The 19,371-nt window shown below is 38.1% G+C and overlaps 1 protein-coding gene across 4 annotated transcripts in view; it reads left to right on the top strand.

Moving 5' to 3' along the window:
• Positions 1 to 11,232, top strand: part of LRRC1 (leucine rich repeat containing 1) — a 62,599-nt gene extending 51,367 nt beyond the window's left edge. For 3 of the 4 annotated variants that reach the window (XM_052676860.1, XM_052676880.1, XM_052676884.1), the window contains exons 11-14: positions 6,269 to 6,384; positions 7,256 to 7,428; positions 8,950 to 9,089; positions 10,696 to 11,232. In XM_052676860.1, coding sequence (XP_052532820.1) covers positions 6,269 to 6,384; positions 7,256 to 7,428; positions 8,950 to 9,089; positions 10,696 to 10,854 — 588 coding nt within the window. In that variant the 3' untranslated portion in view covers positions 10,855 to 11,232. The remainder of the gene's footprint in view (positions 1 to 6,268; positions 6,385 to 7,255; positions 7,429 to 8,949; positions 9,090 to 10,695) is intronic. The other variant, XM_052676871.1, reaches the window with a different exon arrangement.
• Positions 11,233 to 19,371: the final 8,139 nt, after the last annotated feature.

The raw sequence follows: 19,371 nt of genomic DNA on the forward strand, positions 1-19,371 counted from the left end.
AAAAGGAAAAAGCAAAATGTATTAAATGAACTCCTGTGCTCTGCTAGACCAGCTGTGCAGTCAGGATCTTCATCCCTGTTAGAAATGGGTTTGGAACATATATTAATGAATTTCTGTTAAAGATACAGTCTTGTAAAATGCAATGTGGGGCTTTGTGCTATGGAGAAGAACACATGCAACAGGTAAGTTTACCCACTGGTATCTTTATTGTTCACTACAAAGTAGTGAACATTTTTTATACATGCATGCACACATATGTATGTATATAATGGCAGAAATTGTATGCCTGCTATGATATTCTTATATAACCTAGTGAGATAATGTATGAATTTCAGCTTTTTTGTTCATTTGCTTGGGTTTTGTTGTTGTAGTTGCTAGCAGTTTAATTGGATTGGATTTGGGTCAGCCTGACAAGCCATTACTCTGCCGGACTGTTTCTGTGCACACTTGTAATCACTCTCTGCTTTTTGGTGTAAGATTTCTTGACTTCAGAATATTGAGGAATTTTCATTCAATAGCCCTTCAAAGTTTCCTGATTCAAGGATTGTTCTGTATCTGGTGTGGATATATAAGATAAAATGTGAAACAGCTGAATGCCTGACAAAGGCTTGAGTCACTGTCAGATTTCATCTTCAGTATCTCATCTTGCAGCTTGATTGCTCTCAGTGAACTGAGTGCTGCAGCAGACTTCAGCAAGAACTGAGTTTGTCTAAACCTGTTTGTAGTTACAAATGTTTTTCCCCTGAAACCTGAAAGACCTGCCTGGTGACTCTTTCATATTGAAATCCCACCCTGGCACTGAAATGCTGGTGAAACTGGAGTGTTGATTTTGGCACTTACATAAATAATCTCCTTGGAATGTTTTCCAGTTCATGTGCTTTCGTTAATGAGTCTCTACAACTTGCAGAGATCTGGTAATGTGTCTTCCTAGCTCTGAGGTGTATTATGGCTGAGAATTATTGCTACGGTAAATGAAACTGTAATTGTTTTTGGGGGCAGTAACTGCTCTTTTTACATTTTAGTTAGGTGGTTTTTTTTTTGTTGTTTTTTTTTTTTTTTTATGTTTAGGGCTGCTTTTTTGTTTCTGGCTTTGACTTCCTATGTCCTTTCCCTGGTTTTTGTAGAAGTATGTTTGTATCTCACAAAGGGGAAAAAGACGCTGAGGAAAAATGTAGGAAAACTTGGCTTGAGTCACATGACAGAGAGAAGCTTTGTTGCCATGTTCCTCTCATACTATTCACTGGTGGTGCAGGGGATGTTAAAGTGAGTTTGCAGAAAATTCTCCTAACCAGTGTGAAGTTAGGAATAGCTGCTAGTGTTATTTGTGAATTATGCAATTTCTTGCACCTCTAAACTTGCTGTGCTTACAATTAAAGAATTAATCCTTCTACTCTGTAGCCAAGGAAAATTCTGTTTTTATTTGCTCTGAGTTCAATCAGGGTTTTGGTTTGTGACACCCTGAAAAAGGCTTTACAACAAAGATAAATTAGAGTATACAACTCTTAAATTAGAGTTGTATAAGCTTATTGAGAGTTCTTGATACTGACAGCTATCCTAAAAGCTAAGCAAAAGAAATGGCCAAGAAAACATGGGGGTTGGACTCGATGATCCCTGGAGGTCCCTTCCAACCCCTACAATTCTGTGATTCTGTGAAAAGAGATGAACCTCAAGTGGGCACATACTAAAGAGTAATCATAATATTTATAACAATATTGTATTTTCTTGCATTTCTTATGCCTATGTGAAAGATGCTAACTGTTAAAGGACTGTTAAAGGACAGTGAAATTGGTTCATAACTTTTGGGCAGTTAGCGGATGCTGAGATCAAAAGACATCTATTCAACTAAAGTAATTTTCAGGTCCCACCTCTAATTTGTGATTTGGTTTTAGAGTGCTAATGAGAATATGTCACAGTCACTGAGAATTGATCAGGGATGATGAGTGGCTGTAACTGTTTAGCTGAGCTCAAGAGAGAGAAGGAAAGTAAGTTTTTGGGAGGGATCTAAAAGGCAAGAGAGGATTGAATCTCTTCATGGGTTCATCTACAGAAAGCTATAACTTGAATGCAGAGATGTCAACAATAAGAAAAAACAGATGACAGTCTCAAGGTTATTGTTACAGAAAAGTGCAACAGAAGTCAGATGATCAAAAAATATTAATCTGATGGGAATGTGAAAACAGCAGCCACCATGCAGTAGAGGAGTTGTCAGCAGCACCAGAAGAGAAGTCAAGTACTAAGGTGTAACAATTCCAGAGGACTGTTAAATTGCTACTGAGTATGTGGATGTCAAGAAAGTGGAAGACTGAAGTGGTGAACACTAACTGTGATGAGAATGTGGAGGGGAGTTTTAGCAGGATGAGTTGACGTGTTCTTTGTGTATGTCCAAGGTCTTAATGTTTCTCCAGAAAAAGGAAGCTGAACATCAAAGTGAGACAGAAGAGCACCACCTCCAGTTTTGTGTGAAACCTAAAGAAATCTTAGTGGCACCCATAGTTTTAGAAAGCCATCCGGATTCAGATAAGCGTAAAAAAAATCATAGAATCTTAGAATTGCTCAGTTTGGAAAAGACCTTAAAGATCATCGAGTCCAACCACAACCTAACCGTACTACCCTAACTCTAACAACCCTCCACTAAATCGTGTCCTTGAGCACCACATCCAAATGGTTTTTAAACACATCCAGGGATGGTGACTCAACCACCTCCCCGGGGAGCCTATTCCAGTGCATAAGAACCCTTTCTGTAAAGAAGTTTTTCCTGATATCCAACCTAAACTTCCCTTGGCACAACTTGAGGCCATTTCCCCTCATCCTGTCACCTGTCACCAGTGAGAAGAGACCAACCCCACTCTCACTGTAAGCACCTTTCAGGTATTGGAAGAGAGCAATAAGGTCTCCTCTCATCCTCCTCCAGACTGAACAGCCCCAGTTCCTTCAGTTGCTCCTCGTAGGTTTTGCTCAGGCTTTGCTGTACTGTAAAATCAATTATCTCAGAGTTAGCCCTTTGTATTAACAATCATTTTCTATCTTAGATTCAGTCTGACTGAAGTTTTCATTGTTCTTTGTTTTTAGCCTGAGCTGACTGTTCTCTGAAGGTGGTGGGGTAGGAGAAGTGAATAACTCTTTCTGAAGTGGCTAGAGTGAAGTAATGCTGTGATCAGTTGTATATGACTTAAACACACACAACCCTGTAGAGGTGTTTTCCTTGTACCTAGTTCACTACTGAAGAATGTGAGGGCTTGGTGAAGCCTCCAGACTTTAGAATAGTTATTTGTGTGCCTAGAATAAAGCACATTATGTCCATTAAGTGAAGTCTTGCGCTCAAAATGAACTATGTGCTTAACTGTTAAATGGGCTTGTGGTCCAAACTGTGTACTTGGTGCCTCTGTCATGGTTTGGCAAGGTCTTTTGTAAGCATGTGATGAAAACCAGGGTAAGCATGAGCAGAGCGCGCCTGGTTCTTTGTCCATTAATGACTTTCGGCCAAACCAACAAAGCTCCCTGTACTGTATTACTTCATTGTGGTCAAAGCGATGCTTTCCCTTCAGCATGCCGGTGTGTGCCCTGTGCCTCAGTGACCACACTTTGTGTTTAGACTTCTTCAAATGTTGGATTTGATGTCTTTCTGTACTGCCGGATGAGTGCAGTCTTTATGAAATGAAGGTGATTTTTTAATTTAACTGTTGGCTTGTCTTTTTTCTCTGTGATATCTCACCTGATGCTAACTGCTTGTTAGGTGCTGCCTGTGTTTTTGAAAGTTTCATGAAAAGATTTCTGTATCTGTCTGTTATCTCCCCTCAGCTGCCCTCTTCAGGAAAAAAAAAAAAACAAAAAAAGTCTTCACTACCTCTGGGTGAAACAGACTTTGAACAACTATCTGTTAACTGATAGCCCAAAGTTAAAGTAGCTGAAGACAGCAGCAGCTTCCAAGTTCTAACCCTTTTTAGAGTTGAAGAATGTATATTCTGTCTCCATTTGTTAGCATGCTCTTGTCCAGTATGGATAAAGAAAAATAAATTGAACATCTTTTGTATTTTCTTAATTGTTAGCCGCTTGGAAAATTATGGGTCAGGTAAATTGATAACCCTGTAAGTATTATTCAGTCCACAGTTCTACTGTTACCTTTCATTAAACTGCTTTAAATGCATGATGTCTTGGGCTGGCTGGTTCCACTGCTGCATTTTTCCATTGTCACAAGTAGAGAAGTGCCAATCTCATCAGGGCTGCATGGCTTCCTTTGTTTGTTTGCCTAAACTGTATGGATCTTCATGCTCTAAGACTGAATAATGCAAACTTCATTCTTAGTAAAGCAAACACTGTCTACAGTTAGGGCATCACTTGCCAGCTCATCAACATTCACTGAATTGTATCTCTTGCTTTTCATGGCTCCTTGTGTGAGATAAACTAATTAGACAGCATATATACTGTTTTTTTTTTTAATGTATGGCGCTCCATATTCTGTGAATGCATCAAGGCACATTATTTGAGAATCTATAGTTGATAAACAGGAGTTTTGTACAAAAAAGGTTTGCGTGTGATTTGAGCATTGGTTTCTAAGGGCTTTGATTCACAAGCTAAAATAGCTAACAGGATTGCTGCTCCTAATGTACGTATGGACGCTGAAAGGCTGGTCCTCTTGTGAGGACTGCATCATAGCTGCATCATAGGTGGCAGTGATTTAAGGGAAACCAACACAGATTTTGTTTTGTCAACAGAATATTGTGCTGTAACTTTGCACAGTAAGCAGCTTGTGAATCAGAAGCCATGAGCAGCTCATGGCTGCCTTCTTCCATTAAAATGTACTTGAAATATAGAGGAAGTTGAGTGGGGTATGAATGCTCATTTTGTTTGTCTTCGAACTCATGGTGGCACCCTTTCTAAAATGCATTTTTTTGCTTGGTAAATAACACAGGTTAAATTGAAATTATTTTTACTTTGTCTACTGCAAAAGCTTTTGTGATATGTCTGTAATCTAAAACTTTGTTTTGGAACTGAGTTGTGGATTTTGCAGAGTCAGAACTGACAGTTAACAAGAATATATAGACAATCCTAGCCCAGAATTGGTTACTTGAGACCAAGGTTAAATGAGGTGTTGCCTGCACTGTAAGAAAAGAACCTTCTTACATGTATGTTACTATAGAAGTCACTAATTTTTCAAATGAGGTTTTCTAGTATGTTTGCTGTCTATACTTCAGATCGAAGTCTGCTTAACTAGAAAGCTTCAAACAGCTTTCAATATTTTGATGGTGATATTTGGAATAAGGGAAGAAATCGCTTTTTTGTTGTTGTTGTTTTTTTTTCTTTTTTCCTGCTCATGAATTTTGTAACTGAGAAATAAGCTGTAGAGCTTTTTGAGGCTATGTAAGATAAGCAAATAAAGGTAGGTTTTTCTTTGTGACTAGAAACAAAGAGTTACTTAAAACAGCTTTCAAGCTGCTAAAATGAATTATCTTGATGTTTATGGAAGTAGCATTAATCATCTGGAACAAAAAGGTGGAATGTTTTCTTTTAATTTAATATAAAAGCTTTATTTTTCTGAGAAATACCTTTGATGTAAATTACAGATACTTTAAGGGTAAAACTGAACTCTCATCCTTTACGCCCCAAAATTAGCTTGGGAATGAAGATACCTATGTTTGGATAAATTGGTAGAGACAGGAAATTAGATTGAATTGGCCAGATCAGATGGGAGTTATTCTGTAATTAGATGCTTCTAACAGAACAGGACACCAAAGATGTTACTCATAAAGCTTTCTACTTTTTGTGAACTTTTCATCACTCTTTGTTGATTCAATAAATGTCAGGAGTTGATTGGTTTATTTATTTGATTCAGTATTGCTTAGAGCCTCACTGCACTTGCTTGCATATAAAGTTAGCATGAGGAAAGAAAGAGAATTAGTATGTAAACACTGAGTTCAAAAATGTTGAATGTTAAAGCTAGTGTTTTTTCTGAGGGTAGTCAGCAAAGTGGCTGGTTACTGACTTCTGCCTGGCTTGGAAGGTGATAAAAGGGTAGGTAGAGCCTGACCTGTTTGTAAAGGTACACATTATTCTCAAATAAAGCTGTTTAAGAAACAGCTATAGCATACTGTCCTCAGGTCAGGCTTCTTTTAAGTTAACACTTGTTTGCAGTCTGTTCCTCTGGGTGAAGTGTCTGGCAGGCGTTGTAACTTGAATGTACAATGACATCTTACGTGACCCGTACTGCGTGCCATTGTTTATATTACATTACTGCAACAAAAAGTCTTTCTTTTTCTCCTTTCTAATATAGATTGGGGGATGCTGCAGTCTTAATGTGTTTTCTGTACGTGACAACAGATTATCTCGAATTCCCTCTGAAATTTCACAAGCCACTGAACTCCATGTCCTGGATGTTGCTGGAAACAGGTAAGATTTTTGTGTCATGTTCTTTTGCTGGTTTTACATCATTCTTTCTGATGACAGACAACGTTCAGTCTAATAATGAAGTTGCAAAAAGACAATTATGACTGTAGTGTTAGCGTTACCGTTGAAAATGTCCAAGTAATCTTCCCATCTGGCACAAAGGAGCGTAAATCGTGTGTTTTAGTGTAAAGGTATTCTGGATTGCTTTCACTTAAGGAAAGGATAGGATTTAAAAACCCCTCTGGATCTGTATTTGTGAATTAAACCTGATAACCTAGACAATTTTGTAGAGCTTCAGCAGAAACTGCCTGCCTTAATGTGAAGTAACACTAATACTGAGTATCTTAGGGATATTAGCATGTGTGGCAAATAATGCAACTTTCGCTATGCTGCTTCTCATGAATCTTAGCTGATATGCTTCAGAAATCAAAGTGCAGAAGGGATCCGGTTGAAGCATAAACCAGCAAATAAATGCAGTTGCTTAGCAAGAACGTAAGTGAAAGAAAATAAATGAAAGACAAGTGGCACCTCATCTGTGCAATGTAATTACTTCATAAGCACTTCTGTTGTGGCAGTTGTGTATTTGAGGTTCCAGAGCAGGAGCAGCAATCTGCATCCCAGGGCATTTTACTACAGTAAAAAAAGCTCAGCATTATTTTAGCTTATTCATAGCTACAGGGAATTAAGCTGTGGGTTCTTTTTAAAAGAATAGAATAGTTCGAGTTGATGAATACTCTAATGCCTTGAATTAGAGGCATTAACCTCACTCCAGTTTGTTCCATCTCCAAGCTGTGTACTGAATAGATGCTCATGAAGTTGACTCATAAGTCTCCCAGAGGTTACCTTGACTTTTTCCTTTTTTTTTTTTAACTAGGCTGACGTATCTTCCCCTCTCACTGACCACCTTAAAGCTGAAGGCTTTGTGGTTGTCTGATAACCAGTCCCAACCTTTGCTGACGTTTCAGACTGACACAGACCCTGAAACAGGAGAAAAGATTTTAACATGTGTATTACTTCCTCAAATGCCTTCTGAGCCCGATTGCCAAGGTAAATGCTTGGAGTGAGTTTTTGATTACATATAGAAATACTTCTTTGTTTACTGTGTTTTCTGTTCTGTAAAGGTTTGTAAATCAGGCTTTTTGAAATCTGTGCGTCAGCTCTACTGAGCACAGTCCTGTTCAATTTTTACTTTTAATTATTTTTTGGTAATTGTGCTAGGTTTCAGAAGACTTGCAAACTTGATTGGGAATGTTAATGACAGTAAAATGCCAGCGGTTACAATATATGAAATACAGACCTGGAGGAGGATGGCTTAATTAGTTCTGAGGTTTGCCAGTGACCAAGTAATGGAGTCCATATTTGCATACATTGTATATGCATTTTAAATTGCACATATATACATGGTGAAAATGGTTGGTCTTCCTGCTACAGTCTCTTTGCCAGAAAAATAATTGAAATTGCCAGTAATAAGCAGTGGATGTTTTACTTCTTAGCGCCCTAAGTTTCTTTCAAGCTGATCCACTTTACAGTAATTTGTATTCTTCACCAAACATGAAGCATAGTTTTAAGTTGCATTTACACTTTGTGCTTGCCTCTTGGTCAAGTGGAACTGTAAACTCGTCTTCACTGTTTGCTGTTCCAGTGGCTTCTGGATGTTATTTGTCTTCCAAAATTTTATAGCGGTATGTGAACATTGAAGGGGATTTACCTGCACCAAATATTTAAACTCTTTCTGTAATCGTTGGAGAGTAATGTATCCTGTCTCAGAATCAACTTTTAGAATAAACCACATGGATTGCTCTCCACTGGGTACAAAGGGAGCCTGAGAAGAGCTGAGCTGTGTTATATCTGTGTTATGGGTGACTGTGCTTAGATGACGGTAATTCAGTCTTTCAGTACTGTGGAGCTGGAGCAAATAGGATCTGTTTTAACAGTTGAAGTGTGGAAATGGCTGTTGTGTGTGGATTTCAGGGTTTTATGGTAGTACAAATTACATTAAGAATTAAAATAAATAAATGAATCAACCTCTTTAGATTATGAGAAAATTAGTTACCTCTAGAGGAGTAATGGAGACAGAATGTCTCTCTAAAGGCTTGACTAGTAGAAAATCTCGCCTTCTCCAAAAATTTCTTCTTATGGCTTCAGGAATAGAAGACTTGGAATTAAGATTGTTGGACGCGTGCGTCTAGCAACAGTAAAAGGAAGGACTCGTAAAAAGTAATGATATTGTGATATGGAAGGCCATTTAGGTAACTGGCTAACAAGTAGCAAATCTAATCTGAAACACAAACATATAATGGCAAGTACATTAAGTTATGTATTCCGATTGTAAAACCATCACAAATGTGAAACAGTCCAAGTACAGAAATTTCTTGTTTATATGGAAACTACTTATTATGTGTACTTGATAAAAGAAAATTGATGCTAGTTCTGTTTTTTTGTCTAAAATACATACACAGACAGTTGCATATCTGGATTGGAAGTTGATTGGATATTGCAGTTATTGACGCTTGTAGCATGCTGATGTTTCAGACTTTCTGTGAATCTTCAGTTGTGTTGCTGTTCTAGCAGATAACCTGCCACGATGTGGTGCGTTGGAGAGTTTGGTAAATGAAATGTCAGATGAGACATGGAACGAACGGGCAGTGAACAGAGTCAGTGCAATTCGCTTCTTAGAAGATGAAAAAGATGAAGAGGATAATGAAATGGTATGTTTTCCAAGGCTTTGGACACCTGCAGGCACTGCCATCTTAACACGAAAGTGTGAAAAGGATCTGAGCTGTTTTGCTGTAAATGTTTCAGCTGTGACTGCATGCATTTTGGTCGTACTCATTGTAGAAACTGTTCATATTGACTGCTGAAACTTTTCATATTGACATGAAATGCTTCTTTTTTTTTTCCTCCTTTTTGTTTTGCTTTGAATATAAATTTAAGTTCTGATGCAGGGCAGTCTTTGTTTTGCTTTCTTTTCCTGTGTTTCCTCAGGATGCTTTCTCTCCAGCTTTCCAGAAACAAGATAGGATCTTCCTCTGCATCTGTGAAGCTTTACTGCCTGAAAGTATATAGAATCTAATTTAGGATTCCAGCACGCAGGCATGCGTCTCCGCTAAGTTTGCTACCCAGCTACATTGTTTCTCTCTCATTTCTATTTCTGGTCTCTCTCTGCATTTCTTCTTTTATTCTTTTCCACCATTTGCATTGAAATAACCTTACTGTCCATGAACAGCAAGGTTTATGCTCATTAGTTTCCCACTTAAACCAAGGATGTGGGAACATCTGTCACTGTACTTAAAGACCTCTCCATTAAGTTGGGCGCTGCATGTCCTGTAGATCAAAATGCAACTTAATCTTTAACTTTACTAACTTTTATTAACAAGTATAAATCTCTGTAAAGATTAAGAATGCTTCAATCAAATGTTTTGGCATGCTTCTTTAATGCTCTAAAAACTTGTTAGTTGTTCTCATTAGTGCTCAGCCTGACATACTTCAGAGCGCTATCCGGATTGTAGCATGCTATAAGCATGGTCTTTCTTTGGAAAGTGGCTCAAAAGATTCTTACTTGGTAGGGAAATGAACATTTAAGTTTCCAAATAAGATGCTTGCTTAGCCCAAGCAAGCCCAACCAATAAGAAAGTTCAGAATGATGCTTGTTAACAACTGTGTTACCTAAGAATGCCCCTACCGGGCTGGGTTCTTAATGATAGCTGTTTTCATTCATGGTATTGTGGACTGACATGAGGCAAGAACCTTTATAAGGAAAAAAGAGGCTTATGATCCTTTCTGGGGAGAGTGGTGATTTCTAAAGAAGTCTTGACCAATCTGCTTATTTATAGATGGGACATCAGTTCCCCTGTAGTTTACATGTCAGTGGCATGCATGTACTTAGTATGAATGATCCTGTGGGATTTTTTCAAAACCAGCTGGGTCATGATTTTTTGTTTTATTTTGAAATACAATCTTATATCACCTGGATATTTCTGAAAAAATAAAAAAATCCCAACTATACTTATGATAGAATCATTACTTCAGAAGTTGTAATTGCACTTCATTTGAGTGGCTTTCAGATGTGTAGGTCAAGAGGGGAAAACTTTTGCTCTTAAATAGTTCTTAAAACCTCTTTTATTTGTCTTCACAAACAAGCAGCTATGAAAATAACTTTCAAAAAAAAGCATAGTATTGTGAAAAGGACAAGGAGGGAAAATGAAGAAAAAAAGTCAATAGGTAGTATTTTGTATGTAAATGCTAAAGCCTTGAAAGCGTGTGTTGTTTTTCAGAGACAAAGGCAAAACCACTTATTGCACTGTTTATTTTTAGAGAACACTTCTAAGGCGAGCCACTCCACACCCTGGAGAATTAAAGAACATGAAAAAGACAGTGGAGAATTTACGGAATGATATGAATGCTGCTAAAGGACTGGATTCAAACAAAAACGAGGTCAATAATGCCATTGACAGAGTGACCACTTCTGTGTAGAATTTCATCTCCAGGTTTTACCTCCTGTGTCTTCCCCTGCTGTTGAAATGTTCCTGTCGTCTCCTGGGACCTCACTGAGCCCCCTTTTTGTTTTTAACCAGAGCCTGATTCATCGTCTCCATATATGTGAAAAGTACTACCCACTGGAAGGAAGTGCCTTATTTCATCCAGGCAGTGAATCAATCATTTCCAAATCAATATTGTAATTTTAATAGTACTATGGTTTTTTAAGTATAATACACTACTGTATGCAGAACACAATATTTTTGTCATAAACACAGGGGAAATAATGCTTTTCTTTTCCAGAGTGCTGGGATATCTTCTTCCCAGTGGCTGGACGTGCTGGTGAGAAATTTAGTTTTGTGGAAAATTGATACACTTTCTTGGTTTTTTGTTTTTGTTTTTGTTTTTTTTTAATTTTTTTGGCAGCTCAGATGGTGTAAATTTTAAAATTTTGTATAGAACTTTCGTAACAAAATGATGTATTTCATTTTTAAGAGAAAATTTATCTTGAGCGGTACATATTTTAGTATTTGTGGAAGAGAACAAGTTTCATGGACAACTGTATTCATTTGTCTGTACCACCCATTGTGCCTTATTGTGTCTCTATGTCATTCTAGTCTTAAAATAGCAGTTCTTGAGGAAAGTGAGTACATTTAAACTTGGTCTCCTGTTTTAGCTGTGTGTTTCTTTTCAGACAGTAATTTGTTGAGATTTTTACAAAATGGAATTTATGTTTATACCATGGGATTTTAGTTCACAAAGCACAAATGTTAGTTTTGTTATATATGGAATTAAGATTAAAATGACCCAACTGCTATTGTTTATTATGTTATGCACTCACACTTTAACTTAGTTGTAACGAAACAATTTGTTTTGGATGCAGTGTTGCATTGCAGTCACTAGAAATTCATGCTTTTTTTTTTTTTCCAAATGTGCCATCTGTAAAAATAACTTCAAAAGCAGCACGATAGACTTTCAGAAGCACAGTATAATTCTAGTTTTATGTATTACACAAGAAAGCATGATTCTTTTAAGTGCTTTGGTGGTTTTATACAAGTTTATAAAACCATAATAATAATAACAATAAAAAATCTTTAAAAGCTTCAATAGATTTATTGTATCATTAAAATAGCAATTAAAGTATGTATGGATCAATATTGGCATTTACCATGTTGCACTCTACAAATTGGCATTGTTACCATGTTGCACTTCCAGTGATCCAGTGGTGATTTCAAGGTCTGATTAAATCTGTGGGTTTGGTTTGTTTATAAAGGTAAGTGTGAACTGAGCTGAATTCAGTAAGTAACAATTTTGCAAAAGGATGATAAATATTGATTTTTGGTGTCTATGTGTTCTCTGTGTGCCATGAGCTAACAAGAGTCTCTAACTTGTTCAGCAAAGAGACTTGAGCAGTCTGAGTTCTGGGCAGAGATCTTGCAGTTTTAGTGTGACCTAATGCAATGAAATCAAATTTCAACAAAATGAAGGACATGATGCTTCTGCACATATAGCTAACCATATCTATTCTTCCACCTGCTGTTTATTCTAGTATGTATTGGTTGTACTAGAATTTTTGGGGAAAGAGGAAAATGAGTGAGCCATGATAGCTTCTATGTTAAAATTAATAACAATCTGCAGTATTTGATAGTTTTTGTAATTTTTTAAATTACTACTTGAGGCTTTTACAGATGGCATTCCTTTCTATTTTTAAATCAAACAAGTAGTATTGCAAACCATCTCCAAACACTCAAACCTAAACTGGCAAAATGACTCCTTCTAATCTTTAAGGCATAATCTCTTTGGAGGAGCTGCTATGGTTGGATAGGTGTTATGTTAATTCATGGATGGTGCAGCTGCATTCTTCCCAAGGCAGAGTTCTGGCAGTTGTTCTTGATAAGCTGCTATTAAAATAACATGAGAAAGAAAACGAGGTTTTGGTGTAGTCTGCACTAATTTTGTGTAGAATTTGTCTTTTAAAGTATTTACTGGGATTGGCAGAACCAAAAGTTTAAAAAAAAAAAATAATACTGGAAACTCTAACCATTAGAACCCAAGTAAAACTTAGCAAATCCTTGTGAATGAGGTGCAAATGAGTTCCTAAAAAAGACAGACCAAAGACAAAGGCAGAAAGATTACTTTATCTTTGATGACAGATATAGAGCACTATATGACAGATATAGCGTTTTTCATTTTTATCCTCGGTGTAGGAAGGCCCTTTAGAGAGATCTGGACAGTCTGGATCACTGGCCTTAGGCCACTGGAATGACATTCAACAAGACCATGTGCCATGTCCCTCACTTTTGACTCAACCACCACAGGAAACGCTACAGCTTGGGGCAGAGCGCCTGGAAGACTGTGTGGAAGAAATGGACCTGGTGGTGTTTGTTGATGCTCAGCTGAACATGAGCCAGCAGGTGGCCAAGAAGGCCAATGGCATCCTGGCTTTTGTCAGAAATAGTTTTGCCAGCAGAGGCAGGGAAGTGGTCATCCCTCTGTACTCAGCTCTGGTGAGGCTGTACCTTGAGTACTGTGTTCACTTGTAGGCCCCTCACCCCAAGAAGGACATAGAGGCTCTGGAGTGTGTCCAGAGAAGGGCAATGAAACTGTGAAGGGTCTGGAGCACAAGTCTTATGGGGAGCAGCTGAGGGAGCTGGGATTGTTTAGTCTGGAGAAGAAGAGGCTCAGGGGAGACCGCATTGCACTCTACAACTATTTTAAAAGAGTTTGTAACAAACTGGGTATTGGCCTCTTCTCCCACATAACTAGCAAAAGCACTACAGGGAATGGCCTCAAGTTGTGCCAGGAGAGATTTAGGTTAGATATTGGGATTTTTTTTTTTTTTTCTTTGTCTCTGAAGGAGTGGTCAGACAGTGAAACAGGCTGTCTGGGGAGGTGATGGAGTCACCATCCCAGGAGGTGTTCAAGAAATGTTTAGATTTTGTACTGAGGGACATGGAGAAGTATTGGTGTTAGGTGAATGGTTGAACTTGGATGATCTTGGAGGTCTTTTCCAACCTTACCTTGGTGATTATGAGATTCTGTGATTTACGGCATTTAAACCATGTACCTACTCCCCCTGATGAAGTGAGAATTATCCATAAACCTTGTAATAGCTTTATGATAGTTGCTTTGTCATTGTTTTATTTTTAAAAATGGGCTTTGAGTCCCTCTAAAGAGGTGGAGAAATGAGGCTTAACTTTTGTTCAGTCCTCAAGTGGTCAGGCAGCTGTACTAGATGATCTCTTGAAGGTTTCTTCCAACTGAACTATTCTATTCTGTTAGGTAATTGCTTTTTGCATGCTCTGGAAGGCTTGTGGAAACAGTTCTGCAACCCAAAAACTAGTTGGGAAGCAGGCAGTACTTGCTGTCTTAACTCTGATATGAAGTAATTGTCTTAGAGTCTTTTTACTTTTCTTTTGAGTAATGGGAGAAATATTTGTTTCAGTTTTTCTGCCATGTCAGCTAAAGGTAAAAGGACAGCAGTGAACGAGGGATCCAGACCTGTTGCTTTCATTTGGAATGGTTTCATGTAATTTCATCCTAGCCATCTAGAAGCTGGATGAGTAGTCTAGTCTCCCTGTGGTCACCCAAGCTGAAGATAGGTGATCTGAGTTGCTTATTGAAGGTGTTTCTTTTCTTCCATTGATTCGTTAAAGAACATAAAGTTAGCTCAAAATGTGATTCATCTAGAGATTATAGGAGCTGATGTCTACTTTGTGACGATCCTACTACTATTCCAAAAGGAGTGTCTTTTTTTTTTTTTTGATAGGTGGAAGAATGCATTCCCAGTCCAAACTGTAGCAAATGGCTACCTTCTCTTTGCACCAAACCTAAATGTTGGGTTCCCACTGGATTCATCATAAAAGGAGGGGTTGCATATCATTCTACCCATTGAACATGCTGGTAGCCCAGATGAGTGGATTCTTGTGATTTCTCAAATGGTTTGCATACATGACATTTTATAAAGAGTGTTAGGTACACTTGTACTCCCAAAGTGCTGATACAGTTCCATGCAATTTTAACCCTATTTTAGGCATAAAAACCTGGTGCTGAGAGAGTTTGAGAATCTGTCTTTGAAAACAGGAGCTTTCCCTTTCTAGGCTCTCTGTCTGGCCTTCTTTAGTCTTGCTGATGCTTTTGGGAGCCTGAATAGTGAACATATTTTTTAAGTTGTTTTTTTTTTTTCCCCCCCTCTTCAAAACTTCCTCTACTCTTTCAATTGCCTTGTAAGCCATTCTGGGAGGTGGTTTAATGCAAGGAAAGAAACACTCCATTATTTGCATGCAGCTATTAGCTAGATGGTTAACGAGGGAAAACCAATTGACCATAGTGGTGGAGTGGATTTAATATTAACCTGTTTTTATTGAAAGTTACAATTCCATAAGCTTAGAAAAGCAAAAGCAATAGTTGGTGTAGCAAGATTTTTCCATCCCCTTTTTCCATTTTCTTGCTGCAGATGTTTTTCACAGTTTCTATATAATTTATATGTCAAGATTATTTTTCTGGCTTGCATTCCATTTTTTTGATAAGCAGTGTGTGGTTGTGAAGTGGGTACTGGAAACTTGCATGTTGATGTTTTTTTCCTCAAGAAATTACTTGCTTGTGTTCAGGACAAGCTGATCAGACTGCTCCTTGTCTAACGGGGAGTGCTTTTACCTGTGCTGAGAGAACTATTTTTTGCTGTTTAGCTATTCAGCATGTTTCACTACTTGATGCTCATGAATTCAGCTTTTGAAAGGAAAGTAATGATACCAAGAACTAAATTTCTGTGAAGTATACTCTTTAGTATGTCAGTTGATATCGCCTGAATGTTGAATATATGGTTAGCTGTGAATCGTGTACCTCCCACTGAGACTGGTGTGCACTATTATAAGAAATATGTAGACCTCTTGTAAATGGAGATTTCACTGCCTTTCTTTGCCTTGCATCTGGGAAATAGCATTATTTTGATTATTTTCAGTTGGCTTGGTGAGAATGTTTCCCACCTTCTATTTCTGTCAAATGCACAAGTCTGTTTCTGTGCTTAGGTTACTGTCAGAGAAGATGAGAAAAGTGAATTGGCCTTGGTTATCAAATGTTTTGGGTGTTCCCTTCCTGCCAAGCCATTTATGACATTATCAGAGGGATATTGCCTTCCTCTTTTGTTCTGAATTCAGCGGAATACTCAGATTTCAACCAGTTTAATGAAAAATGTGAGGTTTCCAGAGTGGATATGCAGGCACTTGTTTTGAGGGCTGCTTTGCAGGAGCCGTCTTATCTGCTTTTCTGGTAGATGTTGGAGATGTGATGCATTTTATCACTAGAGTCAACAGCATGGCCAGCCTTGGAATCTGGAACAGCAGGATGCATAGGGGTACATGTGTCTTTGACTGAAATATCTGGGTTATGAGCTGAAGGCATGGTAACCACAATCAAAACAAACACTCTCTAGATAAGTAAGTTTGTAGAATCATAGAATTATTGGAGTTGGAAGAGACTTTCAAGGGATGTCTAGTCCAACTCCTCTGCAGTGAACATGGACAAGTACTGACTGCAGTGACTTTACTCAGAATCCATGGGTGCACACACAGCTTGTGAATGCCACCAAATCATCAGCAGCTTGAATTTCTGTTTGTGAGCATCCCCAGAATAGCACAGAGATAGGACTTAATACTTAAAAGTTAGTTTGATGTCAGACTAAATCTACCTCCTTTTGCTCCTTGAGCAAATTACCGGACTGTGCTACCGATGCAAATAGTTTAATTCTCTCTGGTCCCTCCCAGTAACTTTCCAGACAAACCCGGAATAAATGGCCTGCATTAAATCGTTTTGAAATTGCTTATAGCAGATACGATTGTCCTGGATTTCTGGAATATTAAGTAAAGCACTACAAGGTTATAAACATGAGTGAATTTCTTTGCACGCGCAGTTCATTGATGGCATTACGTTCTTCACCAAGCAACATAAAATCAAAACTAAAGCTGAATCAACAGGAAGTGTTTATTTGGATGTTACGGATCATCTGTAGCTATTCAGAAGGGGAGAAATCTGTGAGTCAGAAGGGAATTTGCGCAGTGGATGCTTTCAGCATAACCTACAACTTTTTTTTTTTTTAATGTTGTCTATAGGAAATTGAGAGATTGAGGCTAATTAGTACTTGAACATCTAAATTTAAAGTTAAGTCATGTATTTGCTGCTAGCAAAGTTTGCCTGTTGAAGGCTTGCTTCAGTAACCTGTTCAGGCAGCATGTTAAGTATGCCTTTGTTTCTACAGCATTTTAGTTAGCTTTCATTTGCCTTTCATATGAATCACACAAAGCTCTTTTAGCTGTTTGTAATTTGAAGAGGGAATGATTCTGAAATATTTTCCAATGAATAGAATACTGAATCTTATGTAATGTACTTCAAAGAAAAACAGTGGGTTTTTTTTACTGTTGTTGGAAATTCATCTTTAAAGACATTCCCTTTCCCATTTTTACTAATCACTTATTCTGGACAAGGTTTATAGGGTTTTCAGTTGAAACCCCAGGTGTATTACTGTGAAAATATTCTAGTTTACTGAAAGCTCCAGCAGTTTTACATTGGTTTCTACTTGCAGTTGGTTACTGGGTTATTGCTGTGAGCGTACTGTTTCTTTATCAATGTAGGTATGCTACTTAAGAAATGTGGGTGGTTTTCATTTCTTGTCTTTTAATGTTAGGGTGTTTTAGATTCTTTTTCATTTGACAGAATGATTTAAGGTTATACACAGACTTTGCAAACCTTTGTTGCCTGAAGGAAATTCATTCTGTAGAGGATTTATTAGCAAGATCTTATCAGACTGGACACCTTGTACTTTATGAGAACAATTTGTCCTCTTAACCTCCAGGGGTATGTACAGAGGAATATTTATGTTCTGAAGAGGCTGCCTTGGAAAACATGAAAAACAGGTGGGAAGGAGGCGAAAAGGGAGCCCATCTGACTTGCTTTGTTGTTAAATACATAATTATAATTAATAATTGTTAAATATCACAGGGAAATGAGCTGTTTACCAATAAGAAAGGGTCATTACTGATGAAAAGAAATGGAAAATGTATTTCCATGTAATGTAACAAATGCTGAGGCATACATACTTTTTTCCCCAAGCGTTTCTTCTAGATCTGCAAAACCAGCGTTTAACACAGCCCAAGTATCCAAGAAGCAAAAAGAATTATATTCCTCTTCCCCTTTTGTTTTATTTTTAAAGAGAATGTAAGAGTAAACACCATGACTTAAGACACTGACCTTTAAATTCTTTTGGTTCTCATCTTCCTTGTTTATAAAACACAAGAAGAAACTTCCTGCTTTTACCTGGGTAGTGAGAAGACCAATGAACACCTCTAAGGTCTGTAAGGAGAACTGATTTTTCCTCTCTTCAGATATTTGCCACAAAGCATGGTCCTAGACTACTCACTCGAATAAAGAATGAGCTAAGAAATTACTGCAGTGTATATATATATATATATTTAAGATAATTGTATTTTTGGAGTGTGAATCTAGTACGTAGTAGCTGAACTGTTGCAATTTCTACTGCACACGTACCTGTATTTAAATTTGGAGTGAAATCATTTTATGCCTTTCTGATGAGCTTCAAAGTTGACAAGGGCTTAAGCTGTTTACGGCAATATACTGAGTGCTAGGAGGTGTCACAGTAACTATCTTGAAATTAAACAAAGTGAAAGAATTTCTTCACAGTGAGGTGACGTAGCACTGGAACAGGCTGCCCAGGGAGGTTGTGGAGTCTCCTTCTATGGAGACATTCAAGACCTGCCTGGATGCCACCCTGTGCAGCCTAGTGTAGGGAGCCTGCTTTGGCATAGGGTTGGACTCGATGATCTCTGGAGGTCCCTTCCAGCCCATACGATTCTGTGATTCTGTGAAACAATAGCAAACGATTTCAGTTAGGATGCTGTTTCATGATCTGATTAGAATTTCTATGCTCCTAGTTAATATTCATGGGAAGCAAAGTTTCTGTTTAGTGGTATTCTGTGTTTACTTGCTCAAGGCAAATATAAAGAAATGCCATGAGATATCCTGCTCAGTGATTGGCAGGAATGGGAGTCATTAACATTTCATGATTGTGTGTGCTGGCACTTGCATTCCATTCTCTGATGAAATACCAGTTAACAGCAAATTTCTTACAGATGCTGATCACTGATTCAATGTAAATGCAAATAATCCTTTGTCTGAGCTGTGATCTTTTCCAAATTCACAGAGGAATCTGTAATTGTTTCCAAAGAGACACTGGGACATTGTGCTATTCACAGAATTGTAGGGGTTGGAAGGGACCTCCAGAGATCATGGAGTCCAACCCCCCTGCCAAAGCAGGTTCCCTACAGCAGGTCACACAGGTAGGCATCCAGGCAGGTCTTGAACATCTCCACAGAAGGAGACTCCACCACCTCCCTGGGCAGCCTGTTCCAGTGCTCCGTCACCTCACTGTAAAGAAGTTCTTGCGCACATTGGTGCAGAACTTCCTATGCTGCAGTTTCCGGCCGTTTCCCCTTGTCCTGTCTC

The sequence above is a fragment of the Tympanuchus pallidicinctus genome, unplaced genomic scaffold (assembly GCF_026119805.1).
Source record: "Tympanuchus pallidicinctus isolate F22 unplaced genomic scaffold, pur_lepc_1.0 scaffold1, whole genome shotgun sequence".
Lineage (NCBI taxonomy): Eukaryota > Metazoa > Chordata > Aves > Galliformes > Phasianidae > Tympanuchus > Tympanuchus pallidicinctus.